Genomic DNA, 21,271 nt, shown 5'->3' with positions numbered 1-21,271 from the left:
TCATACTAAGTCCTGCCCCTCAGTGCTTCATGGGGGGCAATTATTTAAATTCACCTTCCCACCTGCTTGTTTTCCTTCAGTCTCCACCTTCCCTTATTTGATTGTCAGTTCTGGCTTCACAAACTGGAGATGCAAGGAAAACAATCAGGTAGGAAGGTGCACTTAAATAATTGGCTCCGCAGTGAAGCATCGGGTGCCTGCACTTGGTTTGAACCGCCATTCTGTGCTGACAGTCCCTTTAATAGTATATTGTCCTGTATCATCTGCGGTGAGATTATACTCTGCTGAGCTTGTATACAACTAGTAACTGAGCACTGTGGTCACTTTGAATATTATCGGTTAAAAATTTTAGCTGCAGGGGTATCTGAAAAAATGATGGTATATCGCAATGATAAGCCACCACTGTATGATTGGTGGGGTAACAGCTTGCACGGTCACAGATCTTGGAAAGGAAGGGGTTAAAGCGCTAATTTGCATTCTTTTGTATGTTTTCGTTCCACATTTTGAATTTCAGCCATCCGCCTATTGCATACTGAAAATATAAGGTTTGGTTTCCATTAATTTGTTCGGCTTTGTCTGACACTTTGAAATTAGCAGATGGTAATTCCAATTACGTTTGTCAACTATTAGCGTATTGGAATAAAATTAATACACTTTACTAGATGGTAGCCCGATTCTAACGCATCGGGTATTCTAGAATATGTATGTAATTTATTTATGAAGATTTTAGAATAATACATTGCATACACAGGATTCGGCCAACTGCGACCAATTAGCGAAGCGTGGTTCAAATCCTGCGCCAATTCGCGGCCAGACTGCGCCTGTCGCTGATTGTTCGTGGCTGGCCGCGTAGTATATAACACAGCCACGTAGTATATAACAGCCCACGTAGTACATTGCACAGCCACGTAGTATATAACACAGCCCACGGAGTGTATAACAGCCCTCATAGCATATAACACAGCCACGTAGTTTATAACAGCCCACGTAGCATATAACACAGCTCACGTAGTATATAACAGCCCATGCACGCAGTATATAACACAGCCCACGCAGTGTATAATACAGCCCACGTAGTATAACACAGCCCAAGTAGTATAGAGCACAGCCCATGTAGTATATAGCACAGCCCACGTAGTGTATATCACAGCCCACATAGTGTATAATACAGCCCAAGTAGTATATAACAGCCCATGTATTGTATAACACAGCCACGTAGTATATAGCACAGTCCACGTAGTATATAGCACAGCCACGTAGGATATTGCACAGCCCACGTAGTATATAGCAATGTGGGCATCATATCTCTGTTAAAAAAAAGAATTAAAATAAAAAATAGTTATATACTCACCTTCCGTTGGCCCCCAGATCCAGGGGAAACGTTTACCGCGCGCTCCGGTCCCAAGAGTGCATTGCGGTCTCGCAAGATGATGACGTAGCGGTCTCGCCGCTCACCGGAGCGTCGCGAGGAGCTGGAAAGGCCTGTTCTGGATCCGAGGGGCCGAGGGACGGTGAGTATATAACTATTTTTTATTTTTTTTATTATTTTTAACATTAGATCTTTTTACTATTGATGCTGCATAGGCAGCATCAATAGTAAAAAGTTGGTCACACATGGTTAATAGCGTTAACGGAGTGCGTTACACCGCGGTATAACACGGTCCGCTAACGCTGCCATTAACCCTGTGTGAGTGCTGACTGCTGGGAGTAAGGAGCGGCCATTTTGCCGCCGAACTGTGCCCCTCGCTGATTGTTCACGGCGACTTGGGATTTCTGTTACAGACAGAAAGACAGACAGACAGAAGTGAACATTAGACAATTATATAGTAGACTAGATGGTGGCCCGATTCTAACGCATCGGGTATTCTAGAATATGTATGTATGTATGTGTATAGCAGCCATGTAGTATATAGCAGACAAATACTATGTGGCCTGTGCTATATACTATGTGGCTGCTATATACATAAATACATATTGTAGAATACCCGATGCGTTAATACAGGCCATGCAGTATATAACAGTGGCCACGCAGTATATAACACAGCCCAAACAGTATATAACACTGCCCACATAGTATATAACACTGGCCACGTAATATATAACACAGTCCACGCAGTATATAACACTGCCCACATAGTATCTAACACTGGACAGGTAGTATATAGCAGCCACACGGTATATAACACAGCCCACGTAGTATTTAGCAGTGTGGGCAGCATATCCCTGTTAAAAAAAAAATAATTAAAATAAAAAATAGTTATATACTCACCCGCCGGGATCCAGCGAAGCTGTGCTGATGCGTGCACGGCTGCCGCCATCTTCCGTTCCCAGGATGCATTGCGAAATTACCCAGATGACTTAGTGGTCTCTCGCGCCTGGGCGGACTACGGAAGGTGAGAATAGCAGGTTTTTTGTTTTTTTATTATTTTTAACATGACATCTTTTTACAATAGATGCTGCATAGGCAGCATCAATAGTAAAAAGTTGGGGACACACAGGGTTAATAGCAGCTCTAATGGAGTGCGTTACCCGCGGCATAACGCGGTCCATTAACGGTGGCATTAACCATGTGTCAGCTCTGACTGGAGGGGAGTATGCGGGTGCCGGGCACTGACTGCAGAGGAGTAGGGAGGGACTAATTCTCGGCTGGACTGTGCCCGTCGCTGATTGGTCGCGGCAGCCATGACAGGCAGTTGGCAAGACCAATCAGCGACGCGGGATTTCCGTGATGGAAGTTGCCAACAGACAGAAGGACAGACAGAAAGACAGAAGTAACCCTTAGACAATTATATAGTAGATTATAAAACTCTAAAATACAAAACTGACTAAAGTTCAAACCAAATACTCAGTGGTACTCATACACAAGAATGAATTCAGTTCCTTCTATCGTAGTTGGGTAACTGTGCTAATGTCCCAGCAGCACAGTGACTATCTTATTATGCCAGTACACTCTGATTATGTAAATATCAGGATGGATAAGGATCTATAAAGCACAGTTGTGTGTGAAATCCACCTAGGGACGAAAATAAGGGCTATAATATTGCATACCTGGCTACTGGATATGACTGCCATTCATATCACGCTTTCCGCAATTAGATCATACATTCATACCTCTATCAGCATAATACAGAAATTGCATAAAAAGTGACTTGACCACCGCAATCAGAACTGTATGCCTCTAGTGGACCCTGGGTTAAGGCTGCAACCTATACCTTCATAGGTCGCTGTGCAGCACTTATAAACAGGTATTCATAGTATGGCAAACCTAGAGAGGGGAGTCTTTGGACATTAGTAGGGCAGTGTTTACTCATATATCAGTTTTCTCCATACTTATGTCCAACTCTGTAACTCTCTTTAAACTTTCTTAATAATGCATGTATAAATCAATGCGACATTTTCAGAATACAAGGAAAGGTATCACCCGATTTTGGTGGCGGTGTATATCCCCGACTACTGTATTCCCTCCTAGTAATCGATGGTGGACTCTTTTCTTTTTTTAAGCCTCCCTTCTCCCGACGCGTTTCGTCACAACTCATCAGGGAAGTACCTCGGAATGTATGTGATTCCATGTTGCTGAATAAATTGCCATCATATGTTGAATCGCATGTACCTTACTCAGACATCAATACATGGTAGATAGGTATATAGGACAATTGGCTCACAAATAAAAAATTATACCTTTTAAAAATTAGCTTTTATTTCTATTACAATAAAAATTGGTCAGACACTGTTACAACGAATATGAGAACTATTTCACCCTATTATTCCCTATCACACCCCTTCCTAACAACGGAGGTTGGCACCCTATCTTGGTCACAATATGGCGCCCCCGCTCAACGATGGCTGTCCCTGAAAAACCCTATTGACAAATATATTACAAGATCCAACCAAATACCAGAGGGTGTGATAAAGTGAAATGACAGAAAATATATTTTTAGTGTCATATCTTTTCTGTCATTTCTCTTTATCACACCCTCTGGTATTTGGTTGGGTCTTGTTATATATTTGTTTGGCTGGCTTAAACAGACATTGATTCTGACTAGCTAGGGGCCAATAGAGTTTTCCAGGGACAGCCGTCATTCAGCGGAGGTGCCATATTTTGTGACCAAGATAGGGTGCCAACCTCCGCTGTTAGGAAGAGGTGTGATAGGGTGAAATAGTTCTCATATTGCTTGTAACAGTGTCTGACCAATTTTTCTGGCATGGCCAGGTGTTCTCTAGTTTGTGGATATTTTTGTTGTAATAGAAATAAAAGCTAATTTTTAAAAGGTATAATTTTTTCTTTGTGTACCTTACTCAGACACACTTGAATATATTTATGTATCAAATGTATATTTACTTATACACAATTAGAACTTTCTGACTAGGTCATTGGAGTGATTACCATATTAACAATCGTATTACTATATATATATTAGTATCCGGATTTTCCCACCATTTGTCCTTTCTGTGGTTTCTCACATTTTAATCTATTTACTAATATGTTTTATACTTTGTATGTTTAATAAAATATTGTGTGTATATATATATATACATATATATATACATATATATATATATATATATATATACACTGCTCAAAAAAATAAAGCGACCACTTAAGCAACAGAATATAACTCCAAGTAAATCAAACTTCTGTGAAATCAAACTGTCCACTTAGGAAGCAACACTGACAATCAGTTTCACATGCTGTTGTGCAAATGGAATACAACAGATGGAAATTATTGCCAATTATCAAGACACACTCAATAAAGGATTGGTTCTGCAGGTGGGGACCACAGACCACATCTCAGTACCAATGCTTTCTGGCTGATGTTTTGATCACTTTTGAATGTTGGTTGTGCTTTCACACTCGTAGTAGCAGGAGGCGGACTCTACAACCAACACAAGTGGCTCAGGTAGTGCAGCTCATCCAGGATGGCACATCAATGCGAGCTGTGGCAAGAAGGTTTGCTGTGTCTGTCAGCGTAGTGTCCAGAGGCTGGAAGCGCTACCAGGAGACAGGCCAGTACACCAGGAGATGTGGAGGGGGCCGTAGGAGGGCAACAACCCAGCAGCAGGACCGCTACCTCCGCCTTTGTGCAAGGAGGAGCACTGCCAGAGCCCTGCAAAATGACCTCCAGCAGGCCTCAAATGTGCATGTGTCTGCACAAATGGTTAGAAAGGCCACACACACTACTGAGCATCATTTCCTTGTCTTGAAGCATTTCCACTAAAGTTGGATTAGCATGTAAATTCATTTTCCACTTTGATTTTGAGCATCATTCCAACTCCAGACCTCCATTGGATATTAGTTGTGATTTACGTTGATCATTTTTAGGTTTTATTGTTCTCAATACATTCCACTATATAATGAATAATGATTTACAACTGGAATATTTGATTCAATGATATCTAGGATATGAGATTTTAGTGTTCCCTTTATTTTTTGTAGCATATATAGTGCCTTGCAAAAGTATTCGGGCCCCGGGAACTTTTCATCCTTTTCCCACATATCATGCTTCAAACATAAAGATAGCAAATGTAAATTTTTGGTGACGAATCGACAACAAGTGGAACACAATTGTGAAGTTGAACAAAATTTATTGATTATTTTAAATTTTTGTAGAAATTAAAAAAACGAAAAGTGGGGCAGATTTTGACGGGAGGAAAAAGACGGAAGTGTGAAAGAGGACTACTATATAATCGTCTAAGGTCCACTTCCGTCTTTCTGTCTGTCCTTCTGTCTGTCTTTCTGTCTGTCACGGAAATCCCAAGTCGCTGATTGGTCGAGGCAAAATGACCACGACCAATCAGCAATGGGCACAGTCCGGCGGCACAGGGTTAATGGAAGCGTTAACGGACCACGTTATAACGCAGTCCATTAAAGCTGCTATCAACCCTGTGTGGCCAACTTTTTACTATTGATGCTGCCTATGTGGCATCAATAGTAAAAAGATCTAATGTTAAAAATAATTAAAAAAAAAAAATCATTACATACCCACCTTCTTTGGGCCCCCGGATCCAGCCGAGGCCTTTCCCACTCGTCGCGATGCTCCGGTGACCGGTTCAATCATTGCGGTCTTGCGAGATGATGACGTAGCAGTCTCGCGAGACCGCTATGTCATCATCTCGCGAGATTGCAATGCACTCTTGGGACCGGAGCGTTGCGAGGAGCATCAGTAAATGCCTCGGCTGGATCCGGAGGCCAATGGAGGGTGAGTATATAACTATTTTTTATTTTAATTCTTTTTTTTACAGGGATATGGTGCACACATTGCTATATACTACATGGGCTGTGTTAGATACTGTGTAGGCTGTGTTATATACTACATCTCTGTGCTATATACTATATGGGCTGTGCTATATACTACGTGACTGTGGTATATATTACGTGGCTGGGCAATATACTACATCGCTGTGCTCTATACTACGTGGCCTGTGATATATTCTGCATGGGCAGTGTTATATACTACATCTCTGTGCTATATACTACATGGCTGTGCAATATACTACGTGGCTTGGCAATATACTATGTGTCTGTGCTATATACTATGTGTCTGTGCTATATACTACGTGTCTGTGCTATATACTACGTGTCTGTGCTATATACTACGTGTCTGTGCTATATACTACGCGTCTGTGCTATATACTACGTGGCTGGGCAATATACTACGTGGCTGGGCAATATACTATGTGGGCTGTGCTATATACTACGTGGCTGTGCTATATACTACGTTGCTGTGTTATATACTATGTAGCTGTGCTATATACTACATGGCTGTGTTATATACTACATGGCTGTGCTATATACTACGTGGCTGTGTTATATACTATGTGGGCTGTGTTATATACTACGTGGGCTGTGTTATATACTACGTAGGCTGTGTTATACGCTACTTGGCTGTGCTATATTTCTCTGCTGTATCTGTGCATCATGAATCATCATGGTATGTGTTAAAGAGGGGGGCCCACTGAGTCTTTTTTCGCTCGGGGTCCTCAAAAACCTGCTGCTCGCCCTGGCTTCACTGATTGCTCACGCTCGGTCGTGAACAATCAGCGACAGGCGCAGTCCGCCCGCGAATTGGCGCGGAATTTGAACCACCCTTCGCTAATTGGTCACAGCCGGCTGGCCGAATCCTGTGTGTAATTTGCATTCTGAAAACTTCATAAATAAACTACATACATATTCTAGAATACCCGATGCGTTAGAATCGGGCCACCATCTAGTGTGTATATCTATAATATAACGCTGGGAGCGTCACTCTGTCCGAAGCATTTATAGACTGCGCAGGCGCAAGCGCCGGCGCAGTCTGGCCCCCACAGAGTGACGCTCCCAAGAGATCGCGGTATGCGTAAGCACTGAACGCATACTGTGATCTCCACCGGAGAGTCAGGGACCGCCAGGAGGGTAAGTATATTCACCTTTCCCCGTTCCAGCGCTGCGTGCGGCTCCGTCTCCCGGCTCCTCTGCTGTGACAGTTCAGAGGGCGTGATGACGCGCTTAATGCGCGCCGGCGCCGCCCTCTGACTTACCAGTCACAGGCAGAGGAGCCGGAGTGTGTCTTCAAGAAAATGGCGCCGGAAAGCGCGGACTGCGCAGGCGCCGATTCCTGCTGCCGGAATCGGCGCCTGCGCAGTCCGCGCTTTCCGGTGCCATTTTCTTGAAGACACACTCCAGCTTCACTGCAGGTGTGTCTTCAAGAAAATGGCGCCGGAAAGCGCAGACTGCGCAGGCGCCGATTCCTGCTGCCGGAATCAGCGCCTGCGCAGTCCGCGCTTTCCGGCGCCATTTTCTTGAAGACACACCTGCAGTGGAGCCGGACGATAGGTGAGTATGGTATATATTTTTTTTTATATGGCAGCAGCATACGGGGGCATACACACTGGAGCGTCTTATGGGGGGCATATAATACAATGGTGGCGCAGGATGGGAGCAGCACATGACAGAACGGGGTCAGGATGGCAGCAGCACATGACAGAACGGGCGCAGGATGGCAGCAGTACATGACAGAACGGGCGCAGGATGGCAGCAGCACATGACAGAACGGGCGCAGGATGGCAGCAGCACATGACAGAACGGGCGCAGGATGGCAGCAGCACATGACAGAACGGGCGCAGAATGGCAGCAGCACATGACAGAACGGGCGCAGGATGAGAGCAGCACATGACAGAACAGGGGAGCAGGATGGGAGCAGCACATGACAGAACGGGCGCAGGATGGCAGCAGCACATGACAGAACGGGTGCAGGATGGCAGCAGCACATGACAGAACGGGTGCAGGATGGGAGCAGCACATGACAGAACGGGCGCCGGATGGGAGCAGCACATGACAGAACAGGGGAGCAGGATGGCAGCAGCACATGACAGAACGGGGGCGCAGGATGGGAGCAGCACATGACAGAACGGGGGCGCAGGATGGGAGCAGCACATGACAGAACGGGGGCGCAGGATGGGAGCAGCACATGACAGGATGGGAGCTGCAAATGACAGAATGGAGGCGCAGGATGGGAGCAGCACATGACAGAACGGGGGCGCAGGATGGGAGCAGCACATGACAGAACGGGGGCGCAGGATGGGAGCAGCACATGACAGGATGGGGATGCAGGATGGAGCAGCACACGACAGAATGGGGGCGCAGGATTGAGCAGCACATGACAGGATGGGGGGACGCAGGATGGAGCAGCACATACCAGGATGGAGACCATATACCAATATAAATGCTCGCCACCCAGGCGTAGAACGGGTTCAATAGCTAGTGTATATATATATATATATATATATATATATATATATATATATAGCCCTTGCTTAAAGTGTTTTCTTCTTGGAGTATACACTTTGCTATGCTTTATAGCTTTTCTCTGTTGGATAAATGTTTAGGTGTGTATACAGTATTTGCCTGATACTTTGTCAATTTTTTGCTGAAAGTAATAATAATGCAGTTTTCTTTTAGACTTATTTGTCTGACTCTTGCCTCTTTGTTGACTCAGATCTCCATGTAACAATCAGAAAACTAATTAATTTGACCCTTAGACTTTACAAGTACCTGGTACAGAAAACTGATTAAAAAAAAAAAAAATAATTATCTTGTTATGGATACATGCTGTAATTACACCCAACACCTATAATTACTTCTAATTGTTGTTGGGCGACATAACCGGATCATTACGCATCTAATCAGTTACATAACAGGCTTGTTTGGACACAGTGGTGGCAGAGGTTTATCTTACAGGGTTGTCTCTTTTTAACTCCTTAGTAACCGGGCCAATTTTTTTAAAAAATCTGACATCTGTCACTTTATGTAGTAATAACTGTGGAATGCTTCAACATATCCCAGTGATTTTGAGTGTTTTTTTTCGTGACACATTATACTTTATGATAATGGTAAATTTAAGCTGATCTGTTTTATATTTTGTTATAAAAAATATCAGAAATTTGACCACATTCTTAAAAAATTAGCAATTTTCAAACTTTGAATGATTATCGCTTTAATCCAAACAGTCAAACCGTACAAACACAATAATAAATAACATTTCCCTCATACTTGCTTTACATTGGCACCATTTTTGAAATCTTGTTTTATTTTGTTAGCATTTTAGAAGGATTAATAATGTAGCAGTCATTTTTCATTTTTGCAAGGAAATTTACAAAACTTATTTTTTTTAGGGACCTGTTCACTTTGGAAGTGACTTTGTGGGTCCTATATATTGGAAACCCCCAAAAGTGATACCAGTTTAAAAACCGCACCCTTCAATGTATTCAAAATTGCTTTCAGGTAGTTTATTAACCCTTCAGGTGCTTTTTCAGGAATTATTGCAAATTGGCATAAAAGGAATGAAAAGTTGTATTTTTACCACCTAAATGTTGATAACTTCTGAACAGGTCACTATAGCCGGCAGACTCTAAAGGTACCGTCACATTTAGCGACGCTGCAGCGATATAGACAACGATGCCGATCGCTGCAGCGTCGTTGTTTAAGTCGTTGTGTGGTCGCTGGAGAGCTGTCACACAGACAGCTCTCCAGCGACCAATAATGCCGAAGTCCCCGGGTAACCAAGGTAAACATCGGGTTACTAAGCGCAGGGCCGCGCTTAGTAACCCGATGTTTAACCTGGTTACCATTGTAAAAGTTAAAAAAACCAAACAGTACATACTTACATTCCGGTGTCTGTCACGTCCCCCGTCGTCAGCTTCCCTGCACTGTGTCAGCGCCGGCTGGCCGTAAAGCAGAGCACAGCGGTGACATCACCGCTGTGCTCTGCTTTACGGCCGGCCAGCGCTGACAGTCAGTGCGGGAAGCTGAGGCCGGGGGACGTGACAGACACCGGAATGTGAGTATGTACTGTTTTTTTTTTTTTTTACTTTTACAATGGTAACCAGGGTAAACATCGGGTTACTAAGCGCGGCCCTGCGCTTAGTAACCCAATATTTACCCTGGTTACCAGTGAACACATCGCTGGATCAGCATCACACACGCCGATCCAGCGATGACAGCGGGAGATCAGCGACCAAAGGTCCTGATCATTCCCAGCGACCAACGATCTCCCAGCAGGGGCCTGATCGTTGGTCGCTGTCACGCATAACGATTTTGTTAACGATATCGTTGCTACGTCACAAAAAGCAACGATATCGTTAAAGAAATCGTTATGTGTGAAGGTACCTTTAGGCCGCTATTTGGTCATCAACTGCCATGGCAAACATCAGGACCACACAATCATGATCTCTGGGTGCCAATGGGGTTGAAGAGGAAGCCCCCACACTCTCTCAGCCATTTAGATGCTGTAGTCACTATGACTGCATCTAAGGGGTTAAACAGATATCGACGGTGACAACACAAAAGTTTGATACATAAAATGAGAATAATGGGGATAGGGGAAAATATGTGTAAGTGGGTTGAGAGCTGGCTCAGGGATAGGAAACAAAGGGTGGTTATTAATGGAACACACTCGGACTGGGTAGCGGTTAGCAGTGGGGTACCACAGGGGTCAGTATTGGGCCCTCTTCTTTTTAACATATTTATTAATGACCTTGTAGGGGGCATTCAGAGTAGAATTTCAATATTTGCAGATGACACTAAACTCTGCAGGGTAATCAATACAGAGGAGGACAATTTTATATTACAGGATGATTTATGTAAACTAGAAGCTTGGGCTGATAAATGGCAAATGAGCTTTAATGGGGATAAATGTAAGGTCATGCACTTGGGTAGAAGTAATAAGATGTATAATTATGTGCTTAATTCTAAAACTCTGGGCAAAACCGTCAATGAAAAAGACCTGGGAGTATGGGTGGATGACAAACTCATATTCAGTGGCCAGTGTCAGGCAGCTGCTACAAAGGCAAATAAAATAATGGGATGCATTAAAAGAGGCATAGATGCTCATGAGGAGAACATAATTTTACCTCTATACAAGTCACTAGTTCGACCACACTTAGAATACTGTGCACAGTTCTGGTCTCCGGTGTATAAGAAAGACATAGCTGAACTAGAGCGGGTGCAGAGAAGAGCGACCAAGGTTATTAGAGGACTGGGGGGTCTGCAATACCAAGATAGGTTATTACACTTGGGGCTATTTAGTTTGGAAAAACAAAGACTAAGGGGTGATCTTATTTTAATGTATAAATATATGAGGGGACAGTACAAAGACCTTTCTGATGATCTTTTTAATCATAGACCTGAAACAGGGACAAGGGGGCATCCTCTACGTTTGGAGGAAAAAAGGTTTAAGCATAATAACAGACGTGGATTCTTTACTGTAAGAGCAGTGAGACTATGGAACTCTCTGCCGTATGATGTTGTAATGAGTGATTCATTACTTAAATTTAAGAGGGGACTGGATACATTTCTGGAAAAGTATAATGTTACAGGGTATATACACTAGATTCCTTGATAGGGCGTTGATCCAGGGAACTAGTCTGATTGCCGTATGTGGAGTCGGGAAGGAATTTTTTTCCCCAATGTGGAGCTTACTCTTTGCCACATGGGTTTTTTTTGCCTTCCTCTGGATCAACATGTTAGGGCAAGTTAGGTTAGGCTATGGGTTGAACTATATGGACTTATAGTCTTCCTTCAACCTTAATAACTATGTAACACTGATCGTGGCTGATGCAGCAGGTTGTCAGCTATAGTGCACAGCTGACAGCTGCTGGATTGTTACCTGTATGGGGAGGCTATTCTCTTATATCTCAGGTCAGTAAAAAGACGTATTGGTGGTCATTGGGGGGATTTAAAATTGCAAATTGCTTGTATAAGAAAGCAACTAGGCAATTTAGCTCTCATTAAAAATCCTCTGTTTTCAAAAATTGACTTATTTTTAATCTTATAGGTTACAGCTCGTGAAGCTGGAAGAATCACTGGAATCCAGCATAAGTGTCGTAAATTCTCTCATCCAAGAAAATCTGGTATGGCAATGGCATTCTGATCTGAGTTTGATCACCGTGTCAGCCTAGTGTGATCCGATTCTCTCGGATGAGAGAACCATAGCACAGGTGAGCAGAACAAAATTTCTCCATCTTCTCCATTGTTTCAGTCTGTGGAAATCAGACTGCACTCAGATGTCATCCAAGTGCAGTCAACTGATCCCCCCCATAGACCTGAATGGTGAGTGACATCCGATTTGCTCTGCAAACTGTAGCATGCTGCAATTGTTTTTCCTATGCCAAGTTGGTATGAGAAAAAAAATGACTGCCCCCTAGAATAACATTTGTCCGAGTGCTAGCCGATTAAAACAGCGGATAGCAGACCTCTGGTGCTGCAGAGACAAAGCTTCAAGCAGCAGAGAGTTGTCAGCCATGTCCCTGGCCCGGTCAATCATCAGGAGCACATGGCGCCCAAGTAGGGGAGCAGTGAGCTCATCAACATAGGATCCTGAGACAACTCCTTTATCTAGACAGACATTGATCTATTTTAGTCCATGTTTCACTCATTTAGGACATCTTCACCTATAGGAAATCATTTTCCACTTCATGCACATGTGATGTATTGGGACATGTCTGGCTCGGGAGCCTCTATCAGAGCCCACTTACAACAATTAGGGTATATTTACAGGTTGCAGAAATTTCAGTGGCTGACAATCCATTCCATATATCTGCAGTCTAGGATGGTTTCTGCGTCATGTGCAGAGATTTTTACAAACCTTCTATCAAAAGTGACAGTGAAAAATTAGCAATAAATCTGCTACATGTGAACATAAGTTTAGAAGGTGTTCTCTTGCACATGTGAACAGATTGTTGGGGTCTTCTAATCAGCACGGTGGCTCAGTGGTTAGCACAGCAGCCTTGCAGCGCTGGAGTCCTGGGTTCAAGCCCCACTAAGGACAACATCTGCAAAGAGTTTGTATGTTCTCTCCGTGTTTGCGTGGGTTTCCTCCGGGTACTCCGGTTTCCTCCCACATTCCAAAGACATACTGATAGGGAATTTAGATTGTGAGCCCCAACGGGGACAGGGATGATAATGTGTGCAAACTTTAAAGCGCTGCAGAATATGTTAGCGCTATATAAAAATAAAGATTATTATTATTATTATCTAACCGTCCCCCCTTTACTCTCTGACTACACATCCGCCCCCATTGTTTGTCACTGCTGAATATCTCTGTAGGTGTTGTCGCTCCATCGCCCACTGTTACATGATGTGATACTAAAGTAGCAGATGTCAGGAATCGATAACACGGCTCCTCTGTGTTATCAGGGGCGGCTTCTGGCAGCCAGTTCTTACCTGTCTGCTCTGGATCCACTGGAAAGTGTTTTCCCTGATTTGTATTGCCTGTTTTGTAGCAGGTTCTTATTCCGGATATCCATTCCACATATCTGCGCAGCATCTCTGTGTCGCTGACGTTCTACGCTATGTTGTACACAATGTTTCCCTAGTCTTAATGTTTAGTGTAAACATGTGATACCCCTGAATCATATCGTGGAGACTATACACAGATAAGCGCAAAGGTAACGACTTTGGGTTGGGTTTATACATGTCACAGTGAAGAACATGGGGTGTTAGAAAACCTCTCACAATGTGGACTGCTGTGGTGCACATAATGGGTTCATCTATAAAATGGTTTAATATACAATGTAAGAGGTTTGCATTCTATGAGATTTGGAAAGCAAAGTAGGTAGAAAGGGATTTATCACTGGAATTCCGATTCATGTACATGAGTATATTATGGCTCCACCTGTGGACTGCTTATTTCAAATGGATTTCCAGGTTGCACATATATTTCTGCAACAATGTCTGAATGCACACTGTCAGTATTTGCAACTGCCAGGATTCCCCTCTAATGCCAGCACGATGTGTCGCAACTTGACTATAGGTATGTCCAGGGTCGGCTCCAGGTTTTTGAGGGCCCCAGGCGAAAGAGTCTCAGTGGGCCCCCTTTAACACATACCACGATTCATGATCGCATATAAACACAGCCATGTAGTATATAACACAGCCCACGTAGTATATAGCAAAGCCACGTAGCATATAACACAGCCATGTAGTATATAACACAGCCATGTAGTATATAACAGCCCACGTAGTATATACCACAGCCCACGTAGCATATAACAGCCCATATAGTATATAGCACAGCCACATATTATATAACAGCCCACGTAGTATATAGAATAGCCATGTAGTATATAGCACAGCCCACGTAGCATATAACAGCCCATATAGTATATAGCACAGCCACATAGTATATAACACGGCCCACGTAGTTTATAGAACAGCCATGTAGTATATGGCACAGCCCACGTAGCATATAACAGCCCACATAGTATATAACAGCCATGTATTATATAGCACAGCCCACATAGCATATAACAGCCCATATAGTATATAGCACAGCCACATATTATATAACACAGCCCACGTAGTATATAGAACAGCCATGTAGTATATAGCACAGCCCACGTAGCATATAACAGCCCACGTAGTATATAACACGGCCCACGTAGTATATAGAACAGCCATGTAGTAAATAACACAGCCCACGAAGCATATAACGGCCCACGTAGTATAACACAGTCATGTAGTATACAGAACAGCCATGTAGTATATAGCACAGACATGTAGTATACAGCACAGCCCACATAGCATATAACAGCCCATATAGGATATAGCACAGTCCACGTAGTATATAACAGCCCATATAATATACAGCACAGCCCCCCACCCCCCATGAATGGCCCCATAGTCCAGTACTCACTGTTAGTTACAAATGGTACCTATATAAACTACAGCTTGTTCATCATAAAAAAGCCCTCATACAAATGATACATTTTAAAAAATCCATAATTTTTTTTATCAGGATATGGCAACACAAAGGTGAGTAGAGTGTGAGTTTCCTGATTCATTAAGAGGTGCAGGCCCTTTAATGAACCGGGCCAGGTGTGAAGTGGCGTACGCCTCTATTTGTGCTTTGCCATATGTTTCTCCTGTCAAAAAACATGAATTTGATGAGCAGGGGTTGACATGTCCCTTCACTCCCCACCTCCATAGTAGAAGGAGAAAGACTGGCACACTGTCCTTTTAAAAGAATAATGTGCTTGAGGAGGGAACTCCTGGTCCAGACGTGCTGAGGTATCTCAGCACCATGAAAGAAAATGAGACTGTAGGTCTTGCTACAGTGTAAATTTGTTTTTATTCGGCAAGGAGTAAAAAAACAGATGTGGTCCAACATTTCCTCCGGGAGCGGTCTTTGTCAAGGACATCTGTTGCGGATGCAGGTAAGCAAAACCTAGTAGAGCAATAATGTAAATCCTAAGATCTCTTTCATGTCAAAGAGGACCTGTATGGATCAGGAGTCGGGAATCAGGAAATGCGGAAAGCAGGGTGTAACTCCCCAACTCCATTCACTTTGTGTGAGCTGTGTGAAAATGGAATGAAAATGCTTAAAGACGCAAAATTTTTGCGCAGCCTCAAATTGCTTAAAAGCTCAGCAACTTTTTAATGCTTTTTACAGTGTTTTTTTTTGCCCTAAAAGCTTTGATTTGGGGGCCAAAAACATTTTGAAAAGTATTTTTATTGTGCAAAAGCAATAATCAGCACCTTATAGATTTGGCATCACCAGTTCTGACCCTGAGAATAAAGGTAACATGTTATTTATGCTGCATTTTAAAAGGCAAAAACTATTTAAATATAAAACAATTGCAACATTTCTAGATTTTTCATTCCTCCACATAAAGTTAATCAACAAGTACCTCACAATGGTGTCACTGACAAATGAAAGTCATCAGAATAAAATGAACAAGCACTTATATGGCTGTATTCGTGAAATAATGATGAATTAATGGCTCTTGGAGTTTGACAATGAATAAAGTAATAAAAAAACAGAAAACAAAATACGCCAAGCCTAAAAAAGTTTAGTATTTGGCTTGCATAAAATGCATTTTGAATCATATTAGTGTATTTTATTTATTTTTTTTAATTGTATTTTTCTTTTAACAGGCGATACGGTTATAATATTCCCATCACCACCACCTCCCTATTTTGAGGATCCTTTATCACCAGCAGCTGGTTCAGATGGGGCATCATTATCAAGAAGTGATAATCCACCCGCTTACAACAGTATTTTTAACTTCAGGTATGGCACATTACTCAGTCTGGTCCCCCAATAACTGGTCAGCAGTTAGGCTGGCAGGAACTGAGTGTTTGGATCCTGTTACAAGTACAGTCAGGAACACATGTATGGTCATTGTAAGAAGAACCGCATATACTCGAGTATAAGCCAACCCGAGTATAAGCCAAGGCACCTAATTTTGCCACGGAAAACTGGGTAAACTTATTGACTCGATTATAAGCCGGGTATGCATTGTCCCCTCATCCCTGTCCTGGTATGTGTGGGTCCCCCTGTTGTATGCATGGCTCGGCGTCCTCCACCTTGTATGCATGGCTCCCCCATACTCCCCCATGTATGCTTGGCTCACCTGTACTCCCCCATGTATGCATGGCTCCCCCTGTACTCCCCTGTGTATACATGGCTCCCCCGTGAATGCATGGCGACCCGTACTCCCCTGTGTATGCATGGCGACCCGTACTCCCCTGTGTATGCATGGCTCCCCCGTGCTCCCCTGTGTATGCATGGCTCCCCCGTACTCCCTTGTGTATGCATGGCTCCCCCGTACTCCCCCGTGCATGCATGGCTCCCCCGTACTCGCCGAGCCTACTCCCCCCATGTATGCATGGCTCCACCGTACTCCCCATGTATGAATGGCTCCCCTGTACACCCCAGTGTATGCACAGCTCCCCCGTACTCCCTCGTGTATACATAGCTCCCCCGTGTATGCATTGCGACCCGTACTCCCCCATGTATGCATAGCGACCCGTACTTCCCCGTGTATGCATGGCTCCCCTGTACTCCCCCCTGTATGCATGGCTCCCCCATACTCCCCTGTGTATGCATGGCTCCCCCATACTCCCCTGTGTATGCATGGCTCCCCCGTACTCCCCTGTGTATGCATGGCTCCCCCATACTCCCCGTTGTATGCTTGGCTCCCCCATACACCCCTGTGTATGCATGGCTCCCCCGTACCCCCGTGTATGCATGGCTCCCCCGTACTCGCCGAGCCTACTCCCCCATGTATGTATGGCTCCACCGTACTCCCCCGTGTATGAATGGCTCCCCTGTACACCCCAGTGTATGCACAGCTCCCCCGTACTCCCTCGTGTATGCATGGCTCCCCTGTCCTCCCCCATGCATGCATGGCTCCCCCGTACTCCCCGTTTATGCATGGCTCCCCGTACTCCCCCGTGTATGCATGGCTCCCCCGTACTCCCCGAGCCTACTCCCCCATGTATGCATGGCTCCTCCGTACTCCCCCCGTGTATGAATGGCTCCCCCGTACTGCCAGGTGTATGCACGGCTCCCCCGTACTCCCTCATGTATGCATGGCTCCCTCGTATTCCCCCATGTATGCATGGCTCCCTCGTATTCCCCCATGTATGCATGGTTCCCCGTACTCCCCCATGTATGCATGGCTCCCCCGTACTCCCCGAGCCTACTCCCCCATGTATGCATGGCTCCCCCTTACTCCCCTTGTGTATGAATGGCTCCCCCGTACTCCCAGGTGTATGCATGGCTCCCCTGTACTCCCCGGTGTATGCACGGCTCACCTGTACTCTCTCATGTATGCATGGCTCCCTCGTACCCCCCCGTATATGCATGGCTCCCCTGTACTCTCCCATGCATGCATGGCGCCCCCCTTAATCCCCCATATATGCATGGCTCCCCTGTACTCTCCCATGCATGCATGGCTCCCCTGTACTCCCTCATGTATGCATGGCCCCCTCGTACTCCCCCGTGTATGCATGGTTCCCCTGTACTCCCTCATGTATGCATGGCTCCCCGTACTCCCTCGTGTATGCATGGCTCCCCTGTACTCCCCCATGTATGCATGGCTCCCCCATACTCCCCGTTGTATGCTTGGCTCCCCCATACACCCCTGTGTATGCATGGCTCCCCCGTACCCCCGTGTATGCATGGCTCCCCCGTACTCGCCGATGTTTGTATGGCTCCCCCGTACTCCCCTGTGTATGCATGCAGTGTCAGACTAGGGTGCCAAGGGCCCACCAGTAACATTGATTTTTGGAGGGGCCCACTTTTCACCTGCATACAAGTATTACATGACCCTTGTTCGCAAATGTGCCTATATCTTTATATAATCATGAACAGGGTAGTTTGGTTAATGAATGAGATGCTGCTTTTTCTATACGAAGTGAATCAAGTGAATTATGTAAAGTACTGCCCATACAGGGGGGTTGGGGGCCCAGATCTGCACAGGGGCCCTCCGTGGAATTCCCCTGTTCCCCTGTGGGCCAGTCCGAGAGCCTGTATGCATGGCTCCACCGTAATCTCCCTTGTATGCATGGCATGGCTCGGCTTGGCTCCACTGCCCTCCCCCGTCATACTCACCCCTCCTGGCGCGGTCTCTGCACTTCACTGCTTCTCCGTTGTCCCGGCATGGCAGCTTCTTCCTGCGCAAAGCGGTCACGTGGTACCGCTCATTAAGGTAATGAATATGCGCTCCACGCCTGTGGGAGTTGAGACACGTACATATTCATTACCTTAGTGAGCGGTACCACGTGACCACTCTGCGCAGGAAGAAGCTGCCGGCGCCCGGACAACGGAGATGCAGGGATGGAGATCCAGCGACGGAGGGTGAGTATTGATGTCTGACTCGTGTATAAGCCGAGGGGAGCATTTTCAGCACAAAGAAATGTGCTGAAAATCTCGGCTTATACACGAGTATACGTACGATATGTGGTTTTGCCATGATTTTGAAAAACGCCAGTAAAAAAAAGTGCACCAAGGCTGCCACATGTCGTTCTTAAGCACAGAATATATTGACATATTTCTGCATATACGTACAGCTCTGGCAAAAATTAAGAGACCACCACATCAAAACCCTGTCATGGGCAGCCCAATCTCCCGACCTGAACCCCATTGAAAACCTCTGGAATGTAATCAAGAGGATGATGGATAGTCACAAGCCATCTAACAAAGAACTGCTTACATTTTTGTGCCAGAAGCAGTGTGAAAGACTGGTGGAAAGCATGTCAAGACACATGAAAGCTGTGATTAAAAATCATGGTCATTCCACAAAATATTGATTTCTGAACTCTTCCTGAGCTAAAACATTAGTATTGTTGTTTCTAAATTATTATGAACTTGTTTTCTTTGCATTATTAATTGAAGTCTGAAAGCCCTGGGTTTTTTCAAATTTTGACTATTTCTCCATTTCAGAAAAAAAAAATACAAAATTTATTGCTTGGAAATTCAGAGACATGTTGTCAGGAGTTTATAGAATAAACTAGATGGTGGCCCGATTCTAACACATCTGGTATTCTAGAATAATAATCTTTATTTAATAATCTTTATTTTTATATAGCGCTAACATATTCCGCAGCGCTTTACAATTTACACACATTATCATCGCTGTCCCTGTTGGGGCTCACAATCTAAATTCCCTATCTGTATGTCTTTGGAATGTGGGAGGAAACCGGAGTGCCCGGAGGAAACCCACGCAAACACTATGCATGTCCACGTAGTATATTGCCCAGCGACATAGTATATTGCCCAGCCACGTAGTATATTGCCCTGCCACGTAGTATATCGCCCAGCCACATAGTATATTGCCCAGCCACGTAGTATATTGCCCAGTCACGTAGTATATTGCCCAGTCACGTAGTATATTGCCCAGCTACGTAGTATATTGCCCAGCGACGTAGTATATTGCCCAGCGACGTAGTATATTGCCCAGCGACGTAGTATATTGTCCAGTCACGTAGTATATTGCCCAGCCACGTAGTATATTGCCCAGGCACGTAGTATATTGCCCAGCTACGTAGTGTATTGCCCAGCGACGTAGTGTATTGCCCAGCCACACAGTATATTGCCCAGTCACGTAGTATATTGCCCAGCCACGTAGTATATTGCCCAGTCATGTAGTATATTGCCCAGCTACGTAGTATATTGCCCAGCCACGTAGTATATTGCCCAGTCACGTAGTATATTGCCCAGCCACGTAGTATATTGCCCAGTCACGTATTGCCCAGTCGCATAGTATATAGCAGAGCCACGTAGTACGGTATATTGCCCAGTTACGTAGTGTATTGCCCAGCCACATAGTATATAGCAGAGCCATGTAGTATATTGCCCAGCCATGTAGTATATTGTCCAGCCACATAGTATATTGACCAGTCACGTAGTATATAGCAGAGCCACGTAGTATATTGCCCAGTCATGTAGTATATAGCAGAGCCACGTAGTATATTGCCTAGTTACGTAGTATATTGCCCAGCACAGAGCCACGTAGTATATTGCCCAGTCATGTAGTATATAGCAGAGCCACGTAGTATATTGCCCAGTTACGTAGTATATTGCCCAGCACAGAGCCACGTAGTATAGAGACTTAAAAAAATAAATAAACATATACTCACCTTCCGAAGGGCCGTTGAGGTCCTGCTATACTTACCATCCGCCGCCTTTCCCGCTCCTCGCCACGCTCCCGGGACTGCTCCATTGCAAGCGGCAGCTTCCGGTCCCAGGGCTGGTGTGAGCAGGACCTATGATGACGTCGCAGTCACATGACCGTGACGTCACGGCAGGTCCTTGTCGCACACCAGCCCAGGGAGCGGAAGCTGCCGCTTGCAATGGAACGGTCCCGGGAGCGTGGCGAGGAGCGGGAAAGGCGGCGGAGGGTGAGTATAGCAGGTTTTTCTCCTTCGCCTCATTGGGGGACACAGACCGTGGGGTGTATGCTGCTGCCAATAGGAGGCTGACACTAAGTGATACAAAAAAAGTTAGCTCCT

At 44.9% G+C, this 21,271-nt stretch overlaps 1 protein-coding gene across 2 annotated transcripts in view; it reads left to right on the top strand.

Annotated features, from left to right (window-relative positions):
* The window catches only part of TMEM171 (transmembrane protein 171), a 46,671-nt gene that overhangs the window by 7,160 nt on the left and 18,240 nt on the right, over positions 1–21,271 (top strand). For both annotated transcript variants that reach the window (XM_069750573.1, XM_069750581.1), the window contains exon 3: positions 16,409–16,544. In XM_069750573.1, the coding sequence (XP_069606674.1) occupies positions 16,409–16,544 (136 nt within the window). The remainder of the gene's footprint in view (positions 1–16,408; positions 16,545–21,271) is intronic.

Source organism: Ranitomeya imitator, chromosome 1, assembly GCF_032444005.1.
Source record: "Ranitomeya imitator isolate aRanImi1 chromosome 1, aRanImi1.pri, whole genome shotgun sequence".
Classification (NCBI taxonomy): Eukaryota; Metazoa; Chordata; class Amphibia; order Anura; family Dendrobatidae; genus Ranitomeya; species Ranitomeya imitator.
This window is presented reverse-complemented; position numbering and strand designations above follow the sequence as displayed.